The sequence below is a fragment of the Phyllostomus discolor genome, chromosome 4 (genome assembly GCF_004126475.2).
Source record: "Phyllostomus discolor isolate MPI-MPIP mPhyDis1 chromosome 4, mPhyDis1.pri.v3, whole genome shotgun sequence".
Taxonomy (NCBI): Eukaryota; Metazoa; Chordata; class Mammalia; order Chiroptera; family Phyllostomidae; genus Phyllostomus; species Phyllostomus discolor.
Genome location: NC_040906.2, coordinates 193,252,786 through 193,263,512, shown reverse-complemented (window position 1 = coordinate 193,263,512; position 10,727 = coordinate 193,252,786). Strand labels below are relative to the sequence as shown.

At 40.0% G+C, this 10,727-nt stretch overlaps 1 protein-coding gene and 1 non-coding gene across 2 annotated transcripts; both read left to right on the top strand.

The window, feature by feature from the left end:
- Window positions 1–5,668: 5,668 nt before the first annotated feature.
- Window positions 5,669–5,794, top strand: LOC114495844. The gene has a single exon (XR_003684509.1). It is a non-coding gene; the product is annotated as a small nucleolar RNA SNORA25 (small nucleolar RNA).
- Window positions 5,795–8,092: 2,298 nt separating this feature from the next.
- On the top strand, window positions 8,093–8,862 carry SF3B5 (splicing factor 3b subunit 5). Its single transcript, XM_028509739.2, has one exon. It carries the CDS (start codon window positions 8,240–8,242, stop codon window positions 8,498–8,500), a length of 261 nt encoding a protein of 86 aa, XP_028365540.1. The 5' UTR covers window positions 8,093–8,239; the 3' UTR covers window positions 8,501–8,862.
- The last annotated feature ends 1,865 nt before the right edge of the window (window positions 8,863–10,727 follow it).

The following is a 10,727-nucleotide window of genomic DNA, read 5'->3' as shown; positions in this document are numbered from 1 at the left end:
ATCATTTCTAAGTTAAGAGTGTCCTCCAAGCCCAACCCATTCTCATGGAATTTCTCAGCCAGCCTCTCTGAGTTCACCAGGTTAACACCAGCAAATAGGCATTCCATGGGCATGCAGCAGGCCCAAGGGTGTGCAACCAACCTCAAGGTCAGCCTTTGGGAGGAAAGACCCAAGGATGCAGCCTGCTCCGGCCCTGGAAGTGGGCTCGGAGCTGGTTGTACTTGGAATTTGTGTTGCAAGCTTAGTCTGCCTGTGTGTGAGCCAGCCAGGAGGTGGAGGAGTGGGAGCATGGATGCAGATGTCCCCTTGACCCATGGACTTCTCAGCTCATAGGAATGCACAGATGGTAGGGAGACATAGCTGGACGCTCCCAAGTAAGGGGGCCCAGGACAAGGCTCACTCTCGTCTTGGTCTAGGGGCAAAACTGCACTAAAACTAGGACAGAAAACATGCATTCTGACCTCTTTAATTAAAGCTATTCTGCCAAATATAAAGGTTATGCTGGGAAACTAAGGGACACAAAAGCAGAGATGAAAGGGTATGCCAACAGCATTTTGTTATCTTGAGAGCCCCCCAGATGAGACTTGAACTGGAAATATGTCACAGCTCTACAGAGCGTATCAGTTCCTCCAACAACGAAAGCAGTTAACTCACTGAAACTTATTATTCAGCAGTCCTCAGGAGCCATCATGCCAGAATTTCTTTATAAGAGACACTTAGAGGCAGGTGATCTCGGTGGAAGTGGGGAGCCTTGAAACTGCATTTGCAGGGTGCTTTACGTAAGCTGAAGAGCATGTGAAAGGAACAGGTGGGAGGTGGCACCACTGGTTCTTTGCCACAGCTCTGTGTCCCGATTGTTCCACCCCTAAATCCCTCTTTGGCCTGAAGCTATCTTAAACAAATTAACAGCATTGAAAAGATTAGGTTTGCTTCTGTGCCATTTTCTTCGGAGGCCACCACACACAGCGTATCAACACGGATCCTTTGGGGACCTTTAAGTTAGGACATACTCATAGGTGACATGTGAAGGAGACATAATACAAGTGAATGACATCTCAAAAACACATGGAATCTGAAACATGGCTCTGTTCCATGGAAGTGAGTGCAACTCGTGAAAAGTGGACAAAACTGTGCCTTGGTGAAGATTGTCATCACCTCTGTCCTATACACACACCTGTTCTAAAAGGTAAAGACAAAACAATTCCCCCATGCTGATTTAAAACCGAGAGGCAGTAAATATTCCCTAGGAACTAGACAAATCTTGCACTTGAAATTACAAATTCAGATCAAAGGAGAGCTGTAAGTCCGACCCTTTCCTGCAGGTTCACCTGTGACTTTTACTCTAGGTAGACAATGATATGCCGCATGGTTAATTGGATACCTGAAATTTTGCATAGAAAGCCATTCCCATCCATTTCACTTCTTGTTTTTAAATGTCACGTTCCAGTCTGTGATTGCTGATGTGAATCCACGTGTCTTAGGCTTAGTGTAAAAGACGGTGGTGACTTTGAAATGGCTAGTTCTAGCTACTGGGGTGGGGGGCTTTAAGATTTTGGGTATCTCCCTGCCTAATCCACTGTGAGAACAGTATCCTAATTCAACAAGTATTTACGGAGTACTAATGATGGGTAAATTAGTATGCTAATATAATGAACAAAAAGTAAGATATTTCAAAGGAACTTAAGTTACATTCAAATGAGATATGCCATATGTATCCCGATTACACCACAATTTATGCAATTATTCTTTTATTGTTGACACAAAAGTTTTTTCCAATCATTTGCTATCATTCAAGATGCTATTGTGAATATGCATATATTCATTTATTCAATAAATATGTAGTACCTATGATATGGCAATCATTAATCTTAGAACTATGAGATTTCATATCACTGTAACAATGGAACCTATATATAATACTTCAAAGTTTCTTTGTAGATTTTCTCCTTTGAGAAATCTTTGTTCCCAAAATTGCACCAGCTCGTGGTTTGACCGTTATCCTTCAAGAACAGAGAGGGACCAGCCTATTCAATGTCAAACGACGACTTCTAGAACGCATGCCCTTTGTTGACCAGATCTGCCTCAGGGGAGATTATAAAAGGTGCAGAACCCTTTGTCCTTTTGAAGTGTATGCCAAAGTAGAGGCAAAACCGTCCAGCACTGGAGAGTTCTTGATCTTCTCAGATATATGAGACCCATGATAGATGGAAAAAGAAAAGCTAAGCTGAAGATATTTTTAACCATAGAAAAATAAGATATATCCAATACACTTCTACTTATAAGTTCCCTAAATTTAATATTACCTAAAATCCACATTACTGCTTAATTCAACTAAATATAAAACCCCCAAATATAAAATTTGTAATGAAACGGGAAAGATTGCTTGCTTTTCTCTTAAATTCTCAAAGCGTTCCTTGCTTTAAAACTACAGCAAACCGAACATTTCTCTTCAGCATTTCCATTATGAGGTTCCCTTCCTGCTTACGATTAATAAGAAACTCAAGGTGCCTGGTTATGAAATATTCTCAAACACTCGTTTATTTATCCTTGTTAAACGCTGTTTTGGCGACCTCTAGTGTGAAACATGGCACCAGTAAATCTCCTGTAGAAAATCCTTTTAATATTTTAAAGCTTGCTTACAGACAAAAGGGGCATCTAAAATAATATTTCACCAAAGGAAAGGTAATGTTAGTTCATTTCAACTTGAAGTTCACATTTTATGCAGTTATAATAAAATGTAAACATAATTTCTAGATACACAGACATTTGACAATCAATAGGAGAGTGGTGATATTGAGAGTATACTGCACCCATACAATGGAATATTACACAGCTGTAAACGAGGATGAAAAATGAGGAAGCTCTTCATGTCCCTATATGGGATAACCTCCATTATATGTCAAAGAAAACGGAACAAAAGGCAAAGTCAAGAACTATGCTGAGCATTTTGCTACCATCTGAATTTTAGAAGGGCTAAAGAATCATGTATATTTGTATTTGCTTACTCATCCATTAAAAATCTCTGGACGGATACACAGGAGACACGTAACAAGAGGCATGGGAAATGAGCAGAGGTTGAGAACTGCATTCCTTTGCACACTTTTATGTTTTGAATGATATCTTGACTATTCAAAATATTAAATGACTTTTTAAAAAAGTTAAAGCCATCAGTACAAAAACAAGATGAAAAAGAGAAAATGTTGCCTTGCATTTCCAGACTTTAAAAAATAGACTAGGCAATATATCATTTTCTATCTAATTTATATTTTTCATGACAAATCTTTAATTCTGTATCTTTTTTCCATGGAATCTTTTCTTGCATATTTTTTCTTACTCAAATGCCAACTTGTCAGGCAGCATTTGGTAGTTACATTGAAGGAAGCTAATGAGATTAACGTGAGGGTATATCTTGGAGCATGAGACAGAAGCAGCTGTCCTGGCATGTCTTGACGGCAAGTCCACTGGTTCCAGACCAAATTTCCTTATTGGCAATAAGTGTAAAGAAATTGTGATAGTCTTTACTAGGTCACAGTGTAAAACTCACAAAGAATATCTTTAAGTATTCAGGGTGGGGCAAAAGTAGGTTTACAGTTGTTTGTGTGGAAATAATACAATAATTAATAAATAAGAATATAAGAATAAATTCCATTTTGCATACTCACAACTGTAGACCTACTTTTGCCCCACCCTGTACAACTAAATACCCAGGAATAAATCTACCAGAAGATGTGAAAGACCTATATGAAAATTATACAAGCTTTATTTAAAGTCACAAAAGTAGACATAAATCAATGGAAATACATACTATGTACATAGGTGTGAAAACTCAATATAGTTAAAATGACGATTCTCCCCAAATAAGTCTTTAAATTCAATGTAATTACAAGTAAAATGGAAGCAGGGTTTGTGTGTGTGTGTGCACGCCTCTGAGGATCATTGGGGGGGATGCAGAAGGTACTAGTCAGAGATTGACTTAGGTTTTAAAAGTTAATATTCAATTTTCTAAGTTATACATTTTTAAAAAACTGCTTTTCTCCTTAAGCTTTTAAAATCAACTAAAAATCCTAAACTATAAACCTAACAAATTTTGACAATTATTTTTAAGGGACTTTTGCATAAAATTAGGTCCACTCCAAATTTTAACTCTTAAACATTATCACAGTTATTAATGTAATATAGTTCATTTTCCTTGCAAATATTGCAGTTGTCTGTTTTAACAAAATCTGTTCAACTACCTAATTTTCACAAAGCTAATTAATTACATTTAAAATTTATGAAAAAGGAACAAGTTCTCTTATATACTCCACAGCTAAATTGTGTCACCTCGAAACTCCTATGTTGACGTCCTAACCCCTAGTAACTCAGAATGTGACTAGATGTGGGGCTAGAAGCTACAAAGAGGTAAGTAAGGCAAAACGAGGTCATGGAGGTGAACCCTAACTGAATGTGACTGGTGTCTTTACAGGAAGAGTTCAGGACACAGACACACACATAGGGGAAACCGTGTGACGACACGGGAGAGAAATGGCCATCAGCAAGACAAGGAGAGAGAGAGCTCAAAATGAAATTGACCCTGTCACCACCTTGACTTCGTACTTTTAGCCTCCAGAACTGTGAGGAAATAAAGTTCTATCGCTTAAGCCACCCGGTCTGTGGCAGTTCGCTTTGGGAGCCCTAGCAAACTAGCACACCTTGGCTCTTGGTTCGTACGTGTAAACGTGTTTTCCATCTATCTCCACAGGCCTTTGAATTTGAAGGAACTCTCGCATATCCTTGGAATCATTCTTCATGATATAGAAATATTCATTTTCGTGGCTATGTTTAACTAGTCAATCACAATCTCCATAAGGACTTTACTGACAATTCTAAATTCATGGAGAAGAGCAAAGGTTCAAACATGTTAAGACATCTATGAAACAAGAACCTCTACAGGCTTTCACTATAGCGGACATCAAGATGTATGAATTCCTGTGTTACTACTGTGGGTGCAGACTACAGAATACCCAGAAACAGACCTATCCACATGCAACAGATGCACTAAAGATGAGTACAGAGAGGATGCATTGTTTAATGAATGACTGGTTATCACTGGGAGCTAGTTAGCCACATAGAAAAGTATTAAAAAGATCCCTAAAGCAGCAATCTTCAACCTTTTACACCTCATGGCACATAAAAACTAATTACCAAAATTCTAAGGCACACCAAAAAGTACATTTTTTTGCCGACCTGACAAAAAGTAGACACAGTTTTGATTCAATCACACTGGATGGTTATTGTTGTGTTGGCTGTTGTCATTTTTCTATTTGACGGTCTAAAGGAAAAGAGGTCAGTGCCCCTGGCTAAATGGTCAGGTACTACATGTTTTAAAAATTTTGTGACATACCATTAGAAAGTCACTGCTCTAAAGCAAAACAAAACAAAAACTTCCAGTGGATTGAAGCAATAAATATAAAAAACCTAAATTCTAAAACTTTTAGAAATGAAAAACTTTTATGGCCCAAGGGTAGGAAAGTTTTGTTTGATTTCATTTTTTAAACTAAATGCAAAAAGCACAAAATATGAAGGAAGGCTGATACATTTGACTACTTCAAAGTTAACTTCTGTACAACAAGTGACTCCACAAAGAAAGGGTAAATCTGAGCTGCAGACCAGAAACAGATTTTCATATAGGTCATTTCAAAAAGGGCCTGTGGGACCAAAATCAGGAGCTTTTAATGCTGTGACCTAAGACTGAAGTTCTCTGTAGGATGTAATAGACATTCAATAGTGCTATGTTTCCTAAGGAGATATAAGATTTAAAAATAATAATAAAAAATAAATATATCAAAGATTTCCATTGCATTATAATTGACAAGAGTAGTATCCTGAATGTATAAATATCTTCTAAAAAATAGTAAAAAAAAAGCCCCAACAAATTCCCAATAAGAAAATGGGCAAGATATGCAATTGACAGAGGAAAAAATATAATAGGCCAGTAAACACATAAAAAAGATACTCAGTCTCTCTAGTAAGCAGAGATATGCAAATTAAAGGCACAATGGAATTCCATTCCACCCATCTGATTTGAAAATTTTCTAAATGTCTGAGGACACTAAGTTTTGGGAGGGCTATGCAACAAAATGAATTCTCATTTTGCTGGTGGGAGAACCAATTGGTATAATTGATTTGGAGAGCAATTTGGAAATATCTAGCAAAGCTTGAAGACATTCCTTTATCTCAACTTTATTCCTGTATATATTCTCCAAGAAATTTCTTCACATTTACAAGAATATATGTACAAGGATATTTCTTGTAGCATTGTTTCTTACAATGAAAATGTGAAATTAAGTGTCCATTATTGAGAAAATGGACATGTGATGGTATGTTAATTCAGTATCATACTACACAATGGTGAAAATGAACTAAACTACAATATCAGCATGGATACAATGGGGGAAAGCAATTTTCATAACAATACATACAGGGCGTCATTTATATAAAGCTTTAAAATGTGCATAACATTAACACTATTGCTTATGGATGGACAAACTATCAGCAATCAATATTCAAAATAGTATCCTGAAGTGAATAGATAAGGGAGGGGAACACAGAACTTCAAGTTTATTTTCAGTTTTACTTCTTAAAAAAATAATAACAGATTTGGAAACAAAAATGGCAAGACGGCAAGGTTTGATATATCTTGATGGTGAATCCAAAGGTATGCCTTATAATAGTCTCCAACATTTTAGGAAACATTTTAGGAGTGAAGCGTTTGTTAGAACAAGATTTAGTCCAAAGAATAAAACTTTTTTTTCATACTTGGTACAGACATTTAATCACATAAAGAATATTTTTATTTTTATCTCTTTTAAAAATAAAAACTGTTTATATGGAAGGTGTGCAACATAATGAAATGACTACTACACTCCAGGTAATCCACATATCCATGTGCGGTGAGAGCACCTGAAATCTACACATAGAAAATTTCCCGTATTCAATACAGTATGAACTATAATCTGCAACTTCGCATCAGAATAAATCTATTTTAAAGTTACTTTTCCCGGTAAAGAGTTCTTTTTATTGTTGTTTATCCAGTCATCAAATTTTTTTTGAGAATACAATCTGTGCCAGGCTATGAGGATATCACAAAAGAAGCATACGATAAAAGATAGCAAAAAAGTAAACTTTCTCAAGCAGTTTGTATTCTCATGAGGAAGTTGTTAAACCAAAAAAAAAAAAAAAGAAGGGGGTGCAAAGAAAACGGTAATAACCAAGAGATGAGACAACAGACAAGTTGCAAAGCGGAAGGAGAATTTACATCTGTCTGGAGGAGCCAAACCCGATTTCAAGGAGATGCTTTTGAGCTGACACCACGGGGAAAGAGTCTGCCAAGGGTACAAAGGCGTTCCAAGCAGAAGGAACAGCTTGTACAGACAACTGGAGAGGCGAGCGGCACGGAACGTTGAGGAGTATAGGCTGGGGCAGGTGGGGTGGGTGACGGGCTGGAGGGGGGATATCACTATTACAAGCTCAAGAATAAGGAGGGGCTTGAAGTGGGGGCCGGAATGTGCTGGAACTGGTACTAAGCTTCGGTCAAAGGGCAGGAAACGGCAGCCCTGCAAACTTTGACTTAACTTTCACTGCACACTAGTAAAGACCAGAATTCGCGTCTCTTGACTTGGGGCGATGTACCGTCTAGTTGTGAAGGGGCTACCGGGGAGCCACATAAGCTCCTAAATTAAAATTATACCCAGTTCATTTTCCAAGCTGCCTTTTGTTGTACTTGAGTTTCCCATATCCTGTCAGCTCCAAACCGCCTACGAACGCCGTCCGCCTCCAGATACCCCCTCCCTTACGCAGGCCGCTAAAGGCCTCTTAAAAAGTAGCGAAAGGTCCTAGGGGGCTGGTGCTGGAAACTTTGGACACCACGAGTCCCAGGATGCAACGCTCCCAGTAAGAAAAGGGACCACAAAATGGACCGTCATGCAACGCTCTCCGAAAGGGGGCGGGGCTCTTGATAGGGGCGGCCGACTTATGGCGTTGCCTAAGCAACTCCAATTACGTGACAGAACCCACTTCCGCTTCCGTCTTTGAGTCCCGGAACCTGGAGGAAGCGCAGCGTTCGTCGCGGTGACGCCATTTTCCCGCGACTGCTCTCGTCTGGAGTTTGAGTGTGGCGGTTCCTCTCCGGTGTGAAATTTCAGAGGAGCTTCTTCTCGTCCGAGGCCTGTGACCAGAGAGCGTCTAGGAAAGCGGCGAGATGACCGACCGCTACACCATCCACAGCCAGTTGGAGCACCTGCAGTCCAAGTATATCGGCACCGGCCACGCCGACACCACCAAGTGGGAATGGCTGGTGAACCAGCACCGCGACTCCTACTGCTCCTACATGGGCCATTTCGACCTTCTCAACTACTTCGCCATTGCGGAGAATGAGAGCAAAGCTCGAGTCCGCTTCAACTTGATGGAGAAGATGCTGCAGCCTTGCGGACCGCCAGCCGACAAGCCGGAGGAGAACTGAGATCCCGTCTTGTCTGCGCTGTGCGGGGGAGCGCCGATCCCTTCTGTGATCCTGCAGTTTGCCATCGTTCCCGCGTGTCCCTGCCTCAAGTGGACTGAGTCTCCATGGTTTCTTCTCGTGCTTTTCCCTGGCCAGAGGTTTTTACTTCTCCCGGGCGTCTCGCCTGACCCGCCTTCATGTGGACCCTTCGGAACACAGCGTTGGGGAGACAGTCAGGACGCCTGAGAACTGCAACCCTGGGCTGACTCTCTAAAGCCAGCGAGCGTTAGGGGAGACTGCACTGGAATGAGGTGCAAAGTGGAGGCTCGTTTTTGGCTGATTGTCGTTGTTGATGTTTTTCCATAAAGTTGAGAAAATTTTCAGTCTTCGTGTGGGCTATTTGTGTTCAGGTGGAGGGGTCCAGGGAGGGTTCTGGGGACTGCTGTTACGTGGGAGTCCGAGCAGGAAATCGGGGTGGGGGCGTGGCCAGCATTCTTTGCCAGACACTTAAGGTCACCCTACACAACTTGCAAAAATTCTCCCACTCTGACTTCTCCCAAGAGCCATTTTCAGGTCCATAATGCCTTCAGTATTGAGGTTTGAGATAATTGTATCCCACCTTCTTTTCCTCCCATTAAAAAAAAAATCTTTTCAATCATTGCTCTCCCCTCTTTTAGAAATTGAGTCCTCCTTTTCTTGGGAATTGGTGGACATGTCATGAGAGATGACAAGCTGTCAAAAGAGTTTTTTCATTCATTCAACATTCAACAAATATTTATTGAACCCTACTGTGGTGGGCATTTTTTCACATTTTGGGGGGTCTTATACTGGTAGGGGGAGAGGGAAGCCACATAAACTACCAGGGGTGTCCAATCTTTTGGTGTCTCTGAACCACACTGAAGAAGAAGAGTTGTCTTGGGCCACACATTAAATACACTAACACAAAAACTGATGAGCAAAAAAAAAAAAGTTTTAAGTAAATTTATGATTTTGTTTTGGGCTGCATTCATAGCCATCCTGGAAAAAAAAGTTTTAAGTAAATTTATGATTTTGTTTTGGGCTGCATTCATAGCCATCCTGGAAAAAAAAGTTTTAAGTAAATTTATGATTTTGTTTTGGGCTGCATTCATAGCCATCCTGGAAAAAAAAGTTTTAAGTAAATTTATGATTTTGTTTTGGGCTGCATTCATAGCCATCCTGGGTCTCATGTGGCCCATGGGCAGCAGGTTGGACACCCAGGCTAGGCACAGCCAATGTTAGGTGTGTGGAGGATGGGAGTAAGTAGGGTCGCAATTTTCAACAGATGCTCATGTTAGATTATTGAGATGGTGACATTTGAGCAATGACTTGAAGGAAGTGAGGGAAATAGCCATACAGAAAACTGGGAGATTGCTTTCCAGACAAAGGGAACTGCCAGTGCAATGGTCCTAATGCTAGGATTGTGTCTGGTTGGTTGGGGGAGTGGCAGGGTGAGGAGGGCTGGAGGTAGTAAGCAAGGGAAAGAATGGAGGGACAAGTAATGGAAAGGGAATGGATAAGAGTCTGTTTCGCCAACTCTGGCTTTTACCCTGAGGGAGTTTGGGAGCTGCTGAAAGATTATTAAGTGATGAGATCTGCCATGTTTTACATCAATGGTTCTCATTTAGGCCTTGGGATTCCATTGCATTCTTACAAATTCTTGAAGACTCCACAGAGCCTTTGTTTATGAGGTTTATAGCTGTTGTTGATATTTACCAAATTAGAAGTTAAAACAAAATTTTAAAATAGTTATTTACTTAACAGTAATAATGCCATTACATGCTAGCAAAACAGTTTTTACTTAAAATAACTTCTTGCTTTTTTAAAAAAGACAATTCTGTAGGTGTTTTTAATGTCTAGCTTAGTAGAAGACAGTTGGATTCTCCTGTCTGCTTCTGCATTCACTCTACTGGGATATGAAGTTCTTTTATTTTTTAAAAGATTTTATTTATTCACTTTTAGAGAGAAGGGAAGAGAAAGAGAAAGAGAAATATCAATGCATGATTGTCTCTTACGTACCCCACACTGGGGACGTGGCCTGCATCCCAGGTATGTGCCCTGATTGGGAATCAAACTGGCAACCCTTCAGTTTGTAGCCTGCGCTCAATCCACTTAGCTATGCCAGTCAGGGCCAGGATCTGGAAAAATCTACTCCACATGAATATGTAGTAAGGCAGAAATATTTTAATAACCTTTTCAAATAATTGTAGATATTCTTTGATACTCTACC